Genomic DNA, 18,623 nt, shown 5'->3' on the forward strand with positions numbered 1-18,623 from the left:
GGCGTGGGCCCCCATTAATCGGGTCGGAAGTCGGAGCCCAAAGGGCAAAGAGCATGGATCAGAGTTGATTGGCATCAGAAATTCGGATGGCTAGGATCATCGCATCTCATGATTTTTTTTGAATTTTGGGCTGTGGGCCCACTGGAACCCTATCTGAGAAATGTACGTTGGGGGTGGAAGGTCAGTGGGCCCGCACGAGGCCGTAACGCCCGTGTTGCTGGGGAAGGTAACAACATGTCGGCAGTTCCCCCTTCTCTTTTACAGTTTTTAACTCCTGGTCCAGCCGTCCAGGGGCTCGTTGCATTAAATCCTCGACGTTTGATCACTTGATGTTTAATGATGGCACTTATGTAATTTTTGTTTTCTGGAGGGTTATTTACGTATTCTCACTTTAGGAAAAAAAAGTACGGAAAAGCAGTAGAGAGAAGAGAGGAGAATAGAGAGCTGAGACTCTGAGAGAGAGAGAGAGGGAGAGCTGTGGTCCGTCGGGGATCGAGTCCGGTCATTTCCGGTCTGTCAGCATTGATGGTGGAATCCGATCGTAGATCGAGAGCCGATTCCAACCTGGTTGAGCAGGTGAAGCCGTGAAGGGACGATTTCTTTGCGAGTCGCTCTGAAACTCATCTAAAGGAATGAGCGGAAACAGCTGACACGATCGATCGGGCTTGGATTTCAGGTACTGTTCGGAAGTTTGGCTTTTTAGGTTTTCGTTTGATGTTTCAGAGGACGAGTTTCGGAAAAATTGCTGAAATTTCTGGTAGCAGATCCAGCAGTCTTAAGTTCAGAGGAAGGTGCTTTGAGATTTGAACTCCGAGAATTCGTTGGAGTATTTTAACATAGTGGAATCTAAGCTAAGAAAGTTTAGTTGAGGTGTCTCAGGTGACTTGTAGCGTGTTTAAGGTACTGCAGGGGTTTGGAGCTTTGCAAAATCGGATTTTTTCGACTTGTTTCAGATTTTGTTTAATGGGGAAGGTGCAATGGAGAAACCGAATGTGTAGTATCTTGAATTCCAATTTCAGGTGGGTTTGTTCTCTTCTCGGTCTTTAGTGTTTGTCTAGGGGTTCAGGCTCTCCACTTTGGACTGGTTGCCATTGGAAGCAATCTAAAGAGAAGTTAAGGGTGATTGTAGAAGGTGGGCTATAAGAACATTGATTTAGAAATAGAGTCATTTCAGTTTTTTTCGTTTTGTTGGGTGATTTAGGTTTATTTGTAGTGGGCAGAAACCTAAGATGCTTAGTAGACTCTAGAGGAAGAAAAAATTGATCTGATTTTGGCCTTTTGAATTGATTCGAAGTTTCATCAGCTTCTTAGATGGAAACCCAGCAGAAATGAAAGGAATCATTGCTTAGAAACAGTGGGGAAAAAATCATGGAGGATTTGTCCAAATATGCACACAGTCTGGTTCATTTGGCAGTTGCTCGTCGTGACTACGCCTCTCTCAAACGTATTGTCTCTACCCTCCCACGTCTCCCAAAGGCTGGTGAGGTCACCACCGAAGCCGAGTCCCTTGCTGCTGAGCTCCAGGCAGATGTTGTCTCTGCTGCCATTGATCGCCGTGATGTCCCTGGCCGCGAGACCCCACTCCACCTTGCTGTCCGCCTCCGTGATCCCATCTCTGCTGAGATCCTCATGGCTGCTGGTGCTGACTGGAGCCTCCAGAATGAAAACGGATGGAGTGCTCTTCAAGAAGCTATATGCACCCGCGAAGATTCCATTGCCATGATCATTGCCCGGCACTATCAGCCCCTTGCCTGGGCCAAATGGTGCCGCCGGCTACCACGTATTATCTCCTCGGCTGCACGTATTCGTGATTTCTATATGGAGATAACTTTCCACTTTGAGAGCTCAGTCATCCCCTTTATTGGTCGCATTGCCCCATCTGATACCTATCGCATTTGGAAGCGTGGTTCGAATCTTCGTGCCGATATGACCCTTGCTGGTTTTGATGGATTTCGCATACAGCGGTCAGATCAGACCTTTCTGTTCCTTGGAGAAGGCTATTCATCAGATGATAGTAGTGTATCTTTACCTCCTGGTTCTCTGATTGTCCTTGCTCACAAAGAGAAGGAAATTACCAGTGCTCTGGAAGGAGCTGGGGCTCAACCTACAGAGACTGAGGTTGCTCATGAGGTGGCCCTGATGTGTCAGACTAACATGTATAGACCAGGAATTGATGTTACACAGGCTGAGCTTGTTCCACATTTGAATTGGAGGCGGCAAGAGAGGACTGAAATGGTTGGAAGTTGGAAAGCCAAGGTTTATGATATGCTTCATGTGATGGTGAGTGTAAAGTCCAGGCGTGTTCCTGGTGCAATGACTGATGAGGAGCTATTTGCTGCAGAGGATGATGAGAGATTGGTGAATGGTGGGGATCATGATGAGTATGATGATATATTGACAGCTGAGGAGCGAATGCAACTAGATTCTGCTCTCCGCATGGGAAATTCAGATAGTTTTGCTGACGATGAGGAACATGGGATCTATGACTACCAAGAAAATGGTGTAGTAGGAGGTACTCGTGAAAATTCTGAATCCAATGGTGTTACCAAAGAAAAGAAGAGTTGGCTTGGTTGGAACAAGAAAGGGTCAAAAAATGGAGGCAATGATCCTGAAGATTCAAAGATACTGAAGAAGTTCTCCAAGTTGGCTCCAGAAGGGAGCAACCAGAAATCGGTTGATTGTCAGAAGTCATCATCAGAGTTGCCAAAGGATGATTTGGGTGATGGTAAAAAGAGTAAAGAGAAAAGTTGTAAGAAGAAGAAGAAAAGCGGATCGACAAGTGAGTCTAAACATGAGAGTGAGTACAAAAAGGGTCTGAGACCTGTCTTGTGGTTGACTCCAGACTTCCCTTTGAAAACAGATGAGTTTTTGCCCCTACTTGACATTTTAGCAAACAAAGTTAAGGCTGTTAGGAGACTCAGGGAGCTTTTAACTACTAAACTACCTCCTGGCACATTTCCTGTTAAGGTACTTGGATATTTTCTCTTTCACCTTTGATGTTTTCCAATTACCATTTTTGCCAACCAGTATTTGATATTTTGTGATTTATCTGTGGTTATGATCCTGTTATCCAAACTTGTCAGACATCTTCTGCTTGATTGATTTACTGTTATTTGATATGCATTCATCCAAATCATGCTGTCTGTTTTATCTCTCCTTTTCAGCTTCACTTACCTTAACTGGTTTTTCCTTGGAAAACCCAGTTTATCATATTTCCATCAGAAACACTTGCATTTTATCTTACAAGTGTAATGTGACATGCTTTTTCTTGTTATCATTTTCTATGTTTATCAATTTTATTTATTTTGCATTACAAACTATAAAATCTTTATTGTTTGATAATTTTTTTTTGGGTTATTAATTACTAATTTTCAATGCTTCCCTTATTTACCAAATAGAATCTCGTCATCAAGTCATTGTTTTATAGTAAGTTGGTCAGTCTTTCAGTTTTGCCATTTCTGTTTTGATTTTGCTTCATGACATTGTCTTCAAGCTGTTCTCTGATTCTAGGAATAGAGAAAAAGGAAAAAAAATAACTTTGTTGTGATGCCAGTTAAAGGACGTACTGTAGTTCAAACTGTTTTCCCTCATCACATTCAGCTCTTGATTCAAATCCCCTCATTTCCTTTTTTTCTTGACCTGTTCTGCATTTCCATCATTGTCAATTGTGATGCCTTGAATTTTCTTTTTTGTAAGCTTATTGTCATTTAGCTAATAAGCTTTGATACTTATATTTCTGAATTTGCTGGAAAACCATTCATGTTTTATCATTTTAACCATGGTTGATACTTTTGATATCGATCAACATTTCGCCATGTAGAGTTGGAGATGTTTTGGAGATATTTCGCTACTTTTGCTAAGATATTTGGAAATCTAGAAAGTCAAAAAAGTTTTCTAGAAACATGGAATTAGTTAATAAACCTTCAAGAGATCATTAGAAGAAATATAATTGCACTCAAAACCATAACAAAGAACTATATAAATCAAATAGGAAAACTTAAGAGATTGTAATAGGTTTGTTTCTCTTTGTCTCCCATTTGGTCTTTGGCCATCTTTTCTTCTTTATATATGCCAATTATTTTCCATTTAAACTTTTGTCTTTATTATTACTATATATTTTGATTAGACTGAGAATACTCTTTTGTAGTCATATGCAGTTTTCTTTTTCTTTTGAATTATAGTGACTTAGTAAGTGGATCATATCAAAGTAGTAAGCCAATTATCCGTTCACCAATTCCCTACTGGTTCTTTTAGGAAAATGTTTTTCAAAAATTATGATTATTTTAATGAAATAGAAAAGCTTTTAATAATATTCCAAAATTTTAAATGTTAAAATATATGGTCTATCAATGAAATTGCATTGATGGGAGCCTTGTGTACTGGGCTGCCCTAGTCTATCAATGAAACCTGAAATATCACCAGCATATTGGCAAAATGTCAGGGATATTTGAAAAAAAGATTCTTGGAAGATTTCCTATCGCCACCTAGAAAATGGAGATATTTTGGGGATATATTGCCAAATATTGTCAATATTGCGAACCATGATTCTAACATTTAACCATGCTACATGGTTGTTTTGTATGTATACTGTGTCCTTTTAACTACAGATTGTTGTATTTTTCATCTTTTTTTTTTTTTTATCAGCGTTGTATTTTTCATCCTTTCCTAAAGGGTTATCCTAGATTTCCAATGTTCTCATCTTATCCTATTTTAATTGTTTGTATTCTCAAGGAACCATTTAACCTAAAAGCTTAAGTTGTTAATGAGGTCCCTGAATGGGTTTTTATTTTACACTCCCTCACATGAAAGCCCATCAAGCTTGAAGTGTGGACAAGCACAGGCCTACCCATACCTTGTGCTGAAATTTAAATAATTATAATAGGGGTGGTGAGGATTGAAAACTAGACCACTTGGTCGAAGAGGCTCTGATACCATGTCAAGGAACCATTCAACCTAAAAGCTTAAGCTGTTAGATGAGGTCCCTGAATAGGTTTTTATTCTTTAGCATGTATAAGATGAACCAAAGCAGCTTGTTGATCAAAATAAAATAAAAAGATGAATCAGGACAACCACAAACATAAGGATTCTACTTGTCTGTGTATCATTGCTTTTGATCTTTTAGGCCCTACACTTTGACATTTGACATTTGACAGCTATGTCATAGTGCCCTTACATTAGTTATATGTGATGATAGATTCATATTACCATGTCATATTTTCATATTTGAATAGAATATCTTTCTAAAAGAAATGGAATGCCTTTTTATATAAAATATACTAAATCCAGAAGCCAAATACTTTTGCATACATATATCAAAAATTAGGCTTTTGTCAATTTTTTTTTCCCAAAAGTACCTAATCCATTGACTTGCACCTTGGAGTTTTATCCTATGCTCATTGCCAAACTAATCAGCCTGATAGAGATTTTTTTTTTCCCAAAAGTACCTAATCCATTGACTTGCTCCTTGGAGTTTTATCCTATGCTCATTGCCAAACTAATCAGCCTGATATTGCTTGGGCTTGAGTTGCCATTCTGAGGAATGAGGGTGATGAACAAGAATTCAGTCAGTTCTTTTTGTAATATAATGTATAATACTTGGAAGGTAGCAATTAGAAATCCATTATAGTTAGATGTTTGGTCTAACAACTTACAAATAGCCGCTGTTACTTCTTGCTTGTCAAACTTCCCTTTGGGAAAATGGTCACCTATATTTTAAGAAAATCTTTTTAAAATTAGCATGAGCAAAAATTTGAAACTGTTTTGAAAGTCTGCCCAAAAGTGAGTCCACTAGAGAAAGGGTTTTGGCTACAAAAGGTTGATTTTAAGCTTTGTTGCAGAAGGGGATTGTGCTAAAACCAACTTTTTCCTGCTACTAAGTGGTATGCCTCCTCTCCTTCATAATTATCATCTCAATACAATAACCTCTTCTAAGGGGGGAACTTACTTAGAAGGTGTACCCTACTGGATACTGGATACATAGTATAATACTTAAGGTGGGAAGGATAAACTTGTAAAGGAAAAAGCAATTCAACAAGATAATATGAATAATGAGGATTAGGTATAGGGTAAATAAATGAAATTTTGGGAAAGTAAAATCACATTATTTCAAATAATGATTAAGCCAATTGTTACTTGAAACAATCTAATTCAATGGCATATGGAAATCTAGTTGTGGAAGAAGACTGAAGGGCAGTAATCATCTGGTTGAAGAAAGAAGCAGATAGTCCACGGTGTCTATGATATTAGATCAGAGAAGCTAATTTTTTATCCAATTCCTTAAATACAAGCTTTGGGCACCATGGCCAGCAAATAATCATGCTCATTTACTAGCCACGGAGGGAGTTCATAGACAGGAATTGATTGGTGGCACATATCCTGTTGACTGAAATGAGGTATTGCTTGAGTGCTTGTACCAATATTTATGTTTGGAGCTTCTGGGGAGAGCAATTTTGTGGTCCTGTAATGTAACATACTTGATGTAATTAGCTGTTATTGACACATTAATCAATAAAATTAGGCAGTTGGTGATAAAAAATCATACTTGAAGTCATGCAGCCAACCTGCAGGTCCAATCTTGTCACTAGCTAAGAGAATCTGGAGCAGGTAGAATCATGTAATTTGAAGTAATGACTAGGCTGGTTGTTACTTGAACTAATGCAGCCTACCTATATGTTCGTCTTGTGATTAGGTAAAAGAATCTAGGGAAAGGTAATTTGCATTACTTCAAGCAATGTCAAAGCATTGTGGCCTACACGTTAAATTGGTCCAGTTTAAGTGCAAGAATCTGGGTTGGGTGAATTGTGTGACTTGAAGTTATGCAACAAGAATCTGTATGGCCTGTTGTTCATTATATCTTTTTTATCAATGAAGTGTACCTTGCCTTTCTCCAAAGACCTTATACCAATTAGCAACTAGCAAGGAATATGAGAAGGGCAGTGCAGAAACTGGAAGGATTTTTCACAAAGAAAATCCATTAGTGTCGTGGAGTAGAAATCTATTTTTAGTTGTAGAATTAGTTATAGTTGTATGGGTCTTTTGATGTCCCTTTCAGGAAGAAGGGTGATGGCTTTCATATTTGTCAGTACTCTTTTTCTCTCTTGGGAATTTACTGATCTTGCCCCTCTATCATGTTGCTCCCATTAGTTTATCAAATTGTTTGTATGAACTATGAACATTAGTTTTATCAGACTTCAATCCTTGGTTTCTTTTAGTACCACATTTGGACAGTAAGCATGATTAGTTGACCCTCTCAACTGGCTCCATTGGCCTACCTGTGGTACTGATCCAATTTTCCTCCTAACAGTTCATCTGTAAACTCTCATGCTGTTGGTTTGTCTCAAAGCGTCTAGCAACTACTTTGTTTGAAGCTCCAACTCATGTAACAGTTGTGTTTGCCACAGTCCATGTGGACAACTTTGAAGGTTTATAATGACAGAGAAACTTTTTAACAGGAGCCAATATGTGAGGCACAATAAATACCATAATGTGATTTTTTGGGGAATGACATATTGAGAATTTGACATCGAGTGTTTACATGAAATGTGAGTTTGAGACTTAAGCCCATTCAAATAATTGTCATCAAACTGGTATCTGATGTGAGTCAAAGGTCATGAGCTATCTCAAATTGTGTCAACTGTCCTTGTTGAGCAAGAAAAATATTAGATTCATTATAGGTCAAAGGCAACTCATCAAGGCACCGGTTGGGTGGATACTCTCTAAACTTGATGATGTTGGATCTTCTGTCACTATACCATAGAAGCATGATCTTTGGCATCCAGAATGAACAGCTCATTCAAGTTCTTTTGGTGAGGGTTGACTTATATTAGGGGCAATGGTTATATTCTTGTACTGTTCTTTGTTGTTTTCTGGTGTATGTTGTACTCTGCATTCTCATCAAGTTCTTTTGGATGTAGAGGTTTCTCTGTTTTTATTCTTATATAATGAGATTTCTTTGATCTTGCTACTGAGAAAAATAGTATGGAACTCACATATTTTCATATACATGGTGAGTCATTTATCTCTTTGGTTTAATCTCAGGTTGCCATCCCTATAGTTCCAACCATTCGGGTCCTTGTGACATTCACAAAATTTGAAGAGCTCCAGCCAACAGAGGAATTCTCAACTCCTCCCTCCAGTCCGGCACATTTCCAGGATGCCAAATCCAAAGAATCAGAGGGGTCAACATCATGGATTTCATGGATGAGAGGAAGTCGTGGTGGGCAATCAAGTGACAGCGAAGGCCGCTGCTTTAGGGATGAGATTGACCCTTTCCACATACCATCAGACTACTCTTGGGTTGATGCCAATGAGAAGAAGCGGAGGATGAAGGCCAAGAAGGCCAAGAGCAAGAAGAGTAAGAAGCAGTCTGCAGCCAAAAATGGGGATGCAGGAAACCGGTTGGGTGATAATATGGAAGAATATTAAGAAAAGATGTCTCTGTTAGTTGTTTGCCTCTTAGAATTCTTCACAAGAGGAAGGAATGGGGCCTGTTCATATGAAGATCAAATTCTGTTTTTCCCTCCTTTGGAGGTGGTTAAAGGAAATATTAAGAGAGTTGTTTGGGTGTCTGTAATAGAGTAGGAAGAGCTTCAGCTTCTTATTCCCACTGTTGTATGTGATCCATATTGCCATGTGAAATTGGAGATGAACAAAATCTCCTTGTTCCTTTTTTGTTCCTTATAATTTGTTTTTTGCTCCAATTCTTCCCAAACTGATCTATGTGTCTATGCCCATGATTATCTAATTTTAACTCCTGTTGTTTGGATTCTTTTGTAGTCAAATGTAATTCTAGCTGATCCAGAGCCAAAATTTTCCCAAGACCTCAGACTACCGGAACCGGAACTGTGTAATGGCCTCCTGTATTATATTTCTGGTCTGGTTTCTTTAGGGGCTATGATTGCTAAGATAAATTGTGAGCACTGGAAGGCTCTACTTACCTGTTAAGTTGTGCTGAACTTAATAGAAATTTAGACAAAGATCAGATTTCAAATCACGGTGTCTAACTTTGGGTGAGGGTGTGATCCTTCGGCCTAAATTTGGATTCTCCACAAATATTATCAAAGAGTCAAATTCCTAGTAATAATAAAATCTGGCCCAAAGGCTTACACAGTCAATGGAGGAAGTGGAGCTCATCAGGTCCACAAAAGAACAAAAGCTTACGGAAAGAAGTGGACCTCTCACATTTCAAACAGAATACAAGGATAGAAACTGATAAAGCCCATTCATTGGCAGCTTGACAGAGTGGGAAACCAAGAGCCTTTTGGAGCGTAGCACAATAGTAGCTTTTCCTAAATATACTATATACATCCAAGTTCTTACATATTAATAGTGACATCTCGGAGAGAAAAGCTTGGAAAGCCTTTTTCTCGGGAAATCTAGGTAAATGATGGTGGAGATTTTAAGAAATTACCCGGTACCGGTAGGGTAGAAATTGCCATCCCTAACCATAAGGTAGGGCTATAAGTGAGTCGAGCCTATTTGTATGTTATTTGGGCTAGACTTGCTGAATACTTGAATTCGGCTTGAAGTAATCAAATTCGAGTCGAGTTTGACTTGGGTCAAGTTCGAGCTCCACAATAGCCGGCTCAAGTGGCTTGAGAGCCTAATTGAATTAATAATAAAATACTATTTTTTTAATATATTTGTATTTATAATATAAATAAGCATTATATTTTTATGTTAACTTATTTATAATATAAATAATACATTTATAATTGATTTTCATAATATGTTTTTATTTATATTATTTACAATATTAATTTGTTTATAAATTTTAATACTAATTTATTTATAATTGGGTTGAATCGAGCTGATCTCGAACAATTTGTGAGTATCGACTCAAGTCGAATTCGAACAAAATACATGAAACTCGACTAAACTTGAGTTGTGCTTTTGAGTTGAATTCGAACTTGAGAAGCCTGATACTTAGCTCGACTTGACTCAATTACACCCCTACTACTAAATCATTGGCAATGAGTCAACATGCTGAGAAGTAATCTCAACAACAAAAACAATAGAAGGAATATCTAAACGATGGACCTCCATTATTATCAGTAATAATGGGGAAACTTGGATAGAATGACACCACAAGTATATAGAGAAAATATAAAAATTAAGAATATAAGATTTAAGATTTATGTGGTTAGACAAACTGTAGTGACATTCACATACCGGGCGAAGATGAATGCAACAATCCACTAGAAAGCAAAGCAAAGGGATATTACAATTAAAAACACAAATCAAAAAGTCTTACAAGTTACAGCCTATTCTCTTCCTTACAAGAGAAACCCTTTTTCCACTTCCAAACAAATTTTAGCATAACCTTCAAAATCAAAAGCTCAAATTGAGAATCAACTCATGTTCTCATTCATGGAGAATTCAACTCTTTCAGCAAGGGCACAAGCCTCTACCTTAGATGTTTCTAATAATACTCCACGGCATACATTTATGGAGGTCCAAGAACACTTTTTTCCTTGTAATAACCCCCTTGGAATAATCTAAGCATTGCATTTTCAATTAACCCTCTCCCCCCCCCCCCCCCCACACACACCAAAAAAAAAATAACGAATGCCTTGCCCAAGGATCAAAATATCGATATACTCGATACCTACAATTGGGTATCAGTGCATATTAATTAGACCAATAATCTTGCTTTCTTTTATATTTTTATTCTATTGCATGTGAGGGATGCTTTCTATCACCTCATAGTTTCAAAACCCCTAACCCTATGTATTGGTGTATCCATGTGTCTTCATGACTACCGATACTGATACAATACGTCCAACCACAACCCTTCCCATAAATTGATTTGCTCAAATAACTCGGTGAAGTCTAACTTTAGTGTAAATTTAGATATCTTTTAATTTGTTCAGGTTGCTAGAGGCCCAAAGTCAAGTTAGGTCCATACTTTTCAACCCTTCAACCCAAACCAACTCAACTCGATTTTTCTTAAACCCTGTCCAAATTGATGGCCGCCCCAACCACACAAAACTTTCCACTCTCAGTGGAACAAGATTTCTCCACAACCACTAATATGATACTACTGCTCAACCACTTTTGAAGAATGCATTATAAAAAAGGATTCCACTTTAAGTTTAAGCTTCCCAATAAATAAGACTGTTTCCATCGCTTTTTATCAATCAAGAAGGAACCATTTTGACAGCTTACAAATTGCTCAATAAGTTTAGCACATTCTTCTAATTCCCTATCCAAAACAGTTTGGAGTTTCTGTGATGTCTTTATTACTTTCTTCCCTTCTTTACATCATTACATATGGAAGATCATTTAATTTTTTTGATAGATGAACTACAGGGAAAGGAGATAAAAGCCCTCTTTTTGGGGTTGACAACTGGGCCAAGGATCAGTCTTTATTAAAAGAAATTCACTCATCACAATGACCTAGAATCCAGCATGAGAAAAAGCTCAGTGAACTGATGTTGGTTAAATCCATTAAAGCTACCCTCATCCTGCAAAATGGAGAGTTGTCTTGCTATCAAAAGGATAAGGGATGGCTTAAGAACACTCACAAACTGTGGTTATCTACATCCAAGGAAATACTTCCATACCCAATACCCATTGGCTTCTCTAGAGTTGTAGTAGCCAGTTGAATGGGGCTAGGGGTGACCATCGGATTGGGCTGGACCGAGGAAGACCCAGGTCCATCTTGACCCAAAAATTTTGGCTTGGGCCAGATTAAGACACAAAATTGACCCGAGGTGCTGAATAGCAGAAACCCAGCCTGACTTGAGATAACAAGAGCCGGTCTCAGGCTAGACCAAGCATAGAATAGAGACAGAAAACTATCAAGAATCACTGGCCCTTTGGACTCTAGTTTAGTGAATAATTTTTTTTTTAAGTTCTACTCCTTTGGAGTTATAATTATAATCATTTTACCAAAACAAGAAAAATGTAGATAAAAATACAAATTGATCAATTTCCCAATTTGAGATTTTGCTGTGAAGTACCAATTGTGTAAACTAGTTATTATCATACATGGTGTGATTAATTTCAACTGGAGTACCACAATTTCATTAATTAGACCTCATGTATCATGTTTGCACCTTCAAGATGAAATTTCTCACATTTTCATTAAGGCTTAGTTTGGAAGGAGTACAAATACAAATATGTACCGTGCAAATATATACTAAATACAAGGTTTTGCACTCTGTATATTTGTATTTGTACTCTTTCAAAACTGAGCCTAATAAACCATATTTAGATAATTTTAAAAACAAATCTGGTTTCAGTCTGGTAGTTTGGACCTATACAATTCTGTGTCTGATGAGTATAAGCAAGATCGATGTTGGGTCTGGGACAAAGGACTGGTTGGTTTGTGACAGTTACAACTTCTCACTTATCCTATATTTCATGGATGGAGGTGGTTTCCCAACTGGACTAAAATCAGCTTACAGTGTCAATTAAGTTTAGTTTCCCATTAGTTGAGATGGTAACTCGCATTCCTTAAAAATGAAAGGCGAGCATTAGTTTCCCAAAATCAGTAATGGGCTGGATTTTTAAAATCCAAACCCTCTCTTTATATGAAAAATGCAAAATCCTCCCTGATCCTATTCTTTTCGCATTTGAGGGTGGGGTGTGTCAGATTAGTGGGAATTGTATCTAATTTATTATTATTTTTTTTTTATATATAAGCAATAAACAAGTAAAATAACATGAACAAGCATCAAAAGTTCTAATTATTTGATTAAAATATATAAAAAACACATAAACTATCAATCATTCTTTACATAAATTTAATATATTATTAAATTCAACACCTAATACATAAATTCACATGCCTTCGAACAATATACGGATTGGAAAGAATCGGATTTAAATACTGTACCCTAACCTACCCCATTTAGGTGTGGGGCAGGGGGGGTGGTATCGGGTTAGAATTAAATGCAACATCCATTATGATTGTTTAAGAATTTGTTAGGTACCATACCATTTGAGTGCCATGACAAGACTCAATTTTCTTTATTATATTGCATTAATATTTACCACATTCATATCAAATGTTTTCTTAAATGTGTAACTTCCCTTTCGACAGTGGCTCATTTCGAGCTTTGTTTGTCTGCAGTGCAAATCTAAACTGAGTGCAAAGCTTGCACCTGATTTAGATTTACTTGCATTTCCTTGTAATAACTATGATTTGCACCCTACCTGATGCAAAATATGCACTTTTTTTGTCTCATCTGTTCTCAGTGGTCTGATACAAAATTTGCACCAACCTCTATTGTCTCTCACACAAAGTGGAGATCACATAATTGTATTTTCCATTTTACTCTTCTCAAACAAATAACCTACCTTTTACCTTAATTTTCTTCCCCACAATTTTCTTCCGTCTCTTATAAAGTTGAGACCATATAATTTTGTTTCACACCTTGCTAGCTCCTCCCAAACAAAGATAGTTTTGCACTTTCATATATGCGTTGCAAACAAATTGAGCCTTATATAGTTATTTTGGGTCATCTACTAAAACACCCACCCCTAGATATAGTAAAACCTACTCCTAATTTTGCATTTTACTAAAACATTCAATAATTTGCAACTGATTTTTTATGGTCATTTGACCATAACTAAACCAAGAGGAAAATGTTTAAGGGCATGGGCCATGGTTATTTATTTCGAAAATACCCCTAACACTTCATATCAAGCTTTTAGAAAGAAAATACCCCTACAATAGAACTTGGCTAGAGAAGATCGATGTTGAGTATGTGTGGTTGAAGCTTCAAGATTTAGGAACGTGCCTATGTTTTACTAAGGGCAAAAATGGCTTTCTTTTAATTAAGTTTGTCCGAACAGGCATTAGGGTCAAAACCATCATTTTTCACTTTCGTCTAACAGAATGTCATTTAAGTAAATCAGTTGCGAACTCTAAGAGATGTTTTAGCAAAATACAAACAGTAGGGTAGGTTTTAGTAAATCTCTAAAACTATAGGGATGTTTTAGTAAATGGTCTTTATTTTTATAATATTGTTTTCCTCTCAAATAGAAAGGATAGGGACAAAAATAAAGTCATTCAAAGGAATCTAGGAGTATTTTAATAGGTAACAAAATAAGAGAAAGTATACCAATATGATTTGATCACATGCATTGAAAACCATATATATATATATATATATATATATAACACATATTAGAAGTGATCTTTTACAAGTTGAAGGGATTAGAACAATGGTAAATGGAAAAAGACTTAGGTGGAAAGAGTAATAAATGATTTAAACACACATAATTTGATGATAGATATGACCCTACATAAATGATTGATGAAACAAGGTTCATGTAACCACACCAACCACAAGTCGTCATGGAACTTGGGATAAAAATCCCACTGCCACCAGGATTGGGGAGGTTAAGGGGATGCTTGATGGGCCATACCCCCATTGTGTAGTACCATTGAAAAAAAAAAGATGATAATGATGATGACAACGATAAATTGATATTCTATGGTTCATAATATATTACATACTATCTGATTCATTTATCTTGATCTATTTCTATGAGAAACATTCTCCCAAATTGCCAACTGAAAGGGTGGTTCAGTTCGTACATTGGCTGGTTTGTTCCTGCAGAGGCACGGGTTCGATTCCCACAACCACAACTATGGGGAGGGGATCCAGAGCATAGAAATCACATTTTCGCCCCCATAGTACATTCCCGCTGTGTATTAGAAATATCTCCCGATGATTTTAACATCGGGAGATGTTCACAATACACGGAGGGGATGTGCTGTAAGGTGTTGTGGGGCGACCCGTTGTGGGGTGGAGATGTTAACTCCCGAACACATCAACCAAAAATACAAAAAAAAAAAAAAAAAAACTCTCAAATTCCTCATTTGATTTGTTGTGGATTTATTCGGGAGATGTTCACAATACACGGAGGGGATGTGCTGTAAGGTGTTGTGGGGCGACCCGTTGTGGGGTGGAGATGTTAACTCCCGAACACATCAACCAAAAATACAAAAAAAAAAAAAAAAAAACTCTCAAATTCCTCATTTGATTTGTTGTGGATTTATTCTTGCCTAACACATCCCTGCATGGCACTGTGTGTGTGTGGAGAGAGAGATATCGTCTTTGTCAGGCAAAGTCGCAAAGTCCTAACCCATGTGGAGATATCTTGCTACACAAACTTCATTGAGGCAATTCATGCCATGTGCCATGTGTGAGATATTGCTTACACATCCAACTAATTCATTTAAGTAATATCTACAAGATGTCTTTGTCTAGAGCTGTCAATGGGTTGGATTTAGTCTAGTAGTTGCAAAATGAAAACTTAGTAGTTGTCGTAACCTAATTATACTTGACATGCCTTTACCCTTGTATATGGTATTTTGACAGTGGATCTATATATTCTCTTAGTTTTTCTTCTGATCAAATTAAATTTTTTGTACATTGATCCCTTATAAAATAACAAGTGTTATGTGTAAAAAGGTAAAGATATAAATCAACATTATATAATCAAATTTAATTTTTATGACCTATACAAAAAGCAAAGCAAATATCAACTTTGTAATAGTATACATATACACACACATTAGGAACAATGCATACTTAATTTTAATTGAATCAGGGTTAAAAGAAGTAAACCTGCAGTCCCAATAAATTTAAAATCTGAAAAACCCTAAATAAATAGGGCCGGATTAATTGGAACTCAAAGAAGTGTAATGGGTTCGAATCCATTTGGGTCCATCAGGTGTTGACCCAGGCCATTGATAGCCCTATACATATTTGGTCATCATAAGATGGTGCTATCATTCCTATCCAAATACTACTAAGTACTGACCACATCATCAATTAATGATGCATGGGGTCATCGTGATAAGTCACCCGGAGAGCATGGCATCCATCTGCACATTGGGAGTATCTTATGTACATATGTATTAAATTCATGGGGAGATGTTTTAGCTATACAAATGGATGCCATGCTCTCAGAATGTTTGCATAATTTTTTGTTTTCAAGAAACCCTATTTCCAAATTTTCATTGTCTTTCCTTTTCTTTCATTTTTTGGGATAAAATGATTTAGTACAGTTAGGCATGTAGAAAGTAGGTAAGGATGGCCCTTTTCAATGGTCTAACTATAATAGATATGCAATAAAAGCTGAATGCAATCTCTGGTATTTACAGGCAGTCTTACTAAAGCGTATGGCCCTTTTCATGACAGCTCTATACTCTTGTGGCAGATAACCTTTTCCTTTTCCATAGCTGTAATTTGCTCTTTTCATCAAGGTTTTTAAAATTAAACCGGACAATGAATCAGTCAGAGGTCTAGTTCTTGGGTCAAACGGTCCGACCGTTTGAATCGAACAAATAGTCCATTCTTAAAAAAATAAAAAAATAAAAAATGGTCAAACTGTTAAATAGTTTGATCACCCGAATTAACGGTTTTCTGATCAAATCAACGGTTTTGGAGGAAATAATAGTTCTGGGATAAAACGGAACTGATCACCTGACCGATTTCCGGTTTTTCCGATCTGACCGTCCAATCCAATCCAGTTTTAGAAACTATGATTTTCACACCGCTCTAAGTAGTCCTTTCTGTAAAAGCTCTCACTAAGCTTTAGGTTATTTGCTTTGCTCTAAATAGCCATTTTCATAATAGTTTTTACACTGCTCTAAGTAATCATTTCTGCACTAAACTTTAGGTAGGCTTTTCTATAATTCAAACCTGAGATGTGGTGGTAGGCTCTGATACCAATTGTTACATGTATGACTAACAGACTAATATGAAAATTAAAAACATATATCACTGCTTCACTTGTCCTATGTAGACCTAGTGGTGCTAAGTTCACTACTGAAATATTGTGGTTTGAGTTGAATTTGTGCCAAAACATATATTGCAATATTGTCTCCCCCATTATTATTCATATATAATTTTAGTAGGTGTTTTATAATACGAATTGTTTTTCTTGTCGGTTCCAAGCACAAATCACAATTATCTGTTTTGAAAATAGATTGTTTTTTAAAGCAAAAACATGAAAAAACATGTTCTTGGTTGTGTGTGTTTCAAAATTGAAATAAAAACAAATATGTTCTTGAATCTGGTTTTAAAAACATGTTTCCATCTAATTATTTAATATCGTATTCCATAAATCATATACTTTTATACTAGAAAGTTTGTTTTTATTTTTAAAACTATTATTTTGTTGGTTCTAAAAGCATATATTGCTTTTTGAAACAAAACCAACCTATTTTTTTCATTTGAAAACAAAAACAGAGTTCAAAAACATGTTTTTTGTTTTTATTTTTTATTTTTTGCTGATACAAATGAAAAAAAAAATGCTCATGTTGAATACCTCCTTAAATTATTCATTTTTATCAAATTCAAGGACAATGTTGGCGAAACATGTCTCAATATTCAAATCAATAGTTTTATTCTATTTCTCTTTGTTTTAGATATCATGTATGTTTGCGTTGGTATTAGATCACTGTAATTTCTTATAATCGATATTCTCTTGTTGGGTTGGTATTAATACATCTTATAAGCTTTTTTTTATTTGGTTTCATTTTGATTATTTAGAACTATTGGATTTCGTATTTTTATTATTTAATTAAGCTGAGTTACTATTCTTAATTATTACCAATAGTGAGCTTGGTGTTTGAAGTAGAAGTTAGTTGAATAGGACTCTTTCAAATATTTGTTATTATTTAATTAATATACTGAAAGACAAAATTATAAATCATTCAGTTCAGCCACTTCAACCATTATCAAATGTTCCCTATGATGAACATACATCTTATTTCACTATTTGGGTGGACAAATCACAAAAATAAGAAACTAGATAGAGATGCCTAAACATGCATAACTAAAAGAAGAAAAGCATCTTAAGCAGTAGATCGGCAAATTAATTATAATTACTTTACTTAAACAAGAAAAATCTAGATATTGATACAATTCTGCAAATATTCCATTAAAAATTAATCTATAATAATAATAATAATAATGTGTGGCTGTTAATCATGGGGAGGCAATTCCTTAGGCTGTGTTTGGTTGCAGTGCAAATTTATTTGCAGTAGCATAAATGCATGGGAGTGCAAATGTAAAAAATGCAAATTTTTGTTTAATTTTGTTTTGGATTTTATTTTATTCTGCTTCATGTTTTAATTTACTTCATTTGTATTAAAATCAAACAAAATAAACTAAAATTTGAAATAAAAATAGGTCAGAATTTACACTCAAATCGTTTGCACTGCCATGATTTTACATCAATTAAAATTTATTTGCATTACAACCAAACACATTAGTGAAAGAATAGTATAGGGAGCAAAAGGTTTCACCTGATATGCATCATTTTCCTCTATCTATCATTCTAAACAGTCTTTTTTCATTTGGAATCGTAGTTTGTTTCTTTCTTTTCTTTTAATTAATTTGTTCTTTTTTTTTAAGTTCCTGTTTGTAAAAGTGAATGAGGCAAAGGTATTATTACTAGTCTGGAAGGTTCTCTTGGGCGTATTGAGTGAATCAATACCCTATATTGCAACCGGTTTAGGTCTCCTCTATCCCCTGGACCAGTCAGATCCCCGATACACCCATTGTAGGGGCATATCGGAGGGGTGCCAGAACGATACGTATCAGCCGCTATGGGCCAATACGTGTCGATACTTTGAACCTTGCTTAGAATTA

At 36.2% G+C, this 18,623-nt stretch overlaps 1 protein-coding gene across 1 annotated transcript; it reads left to right on the forward strand.

The window, feature by feature from the left end:
• Positions 1-412: 412 nt before the first annotated feature.
• LOC104600924 (uncharacterized) lies at positions 413-8,780 on the forward strand. The gene is made up of 2 exons (XM_010264093.3): positions 413-2,967; positions 8,038-8,780. Exons 1-2 carry the CDS (start codon positions 1,369-1,371, stop codon positions 8,422-8,424), a joined length of 1,986 nt encoding a protein of 661 aa, XP_010262395.1. The 5' UTR covers positions 413-1,368; the 3' UTR covers positions 8,425-8,780.
• Positions 8,781-18,623: the final 9,843 nt, after the last annotated feature.

Source organism: Nelumbo nucifera, chromosome 3 (assembly GCF_055504915.1).
Source record: "Nelumbo nucifera cultivar China Antique chromosome 3, China Antique-T2T, whole genome shotgun sequence".
Taxonomy (NCBI): Eukaryota; Viridiplantae; Streptophyta; class Magnoliopsida; order Proteales; family Nelumbonaceae; genus Nelumbo; species Nelumbo nucifera.

What these genes read in the sequence shown, in the direction of transcription:
- LOC104600924 (XM_010264093.3), top strand. Translation starts at nt 1,369, where the DNA reads ATGGAGGATTTGTCCAAATATGCACACAGTCTGGTTCATTTGGCAGTT. An exon ending in CTGGCACATTTCCTGTTAAG is followed by an intron (nt 2,968 to 8,037) that starts GTACTTGGATAT and finishes GTTTAATCTCAG; the next exon opens with GTTGCCATCCCTATAGTTCC.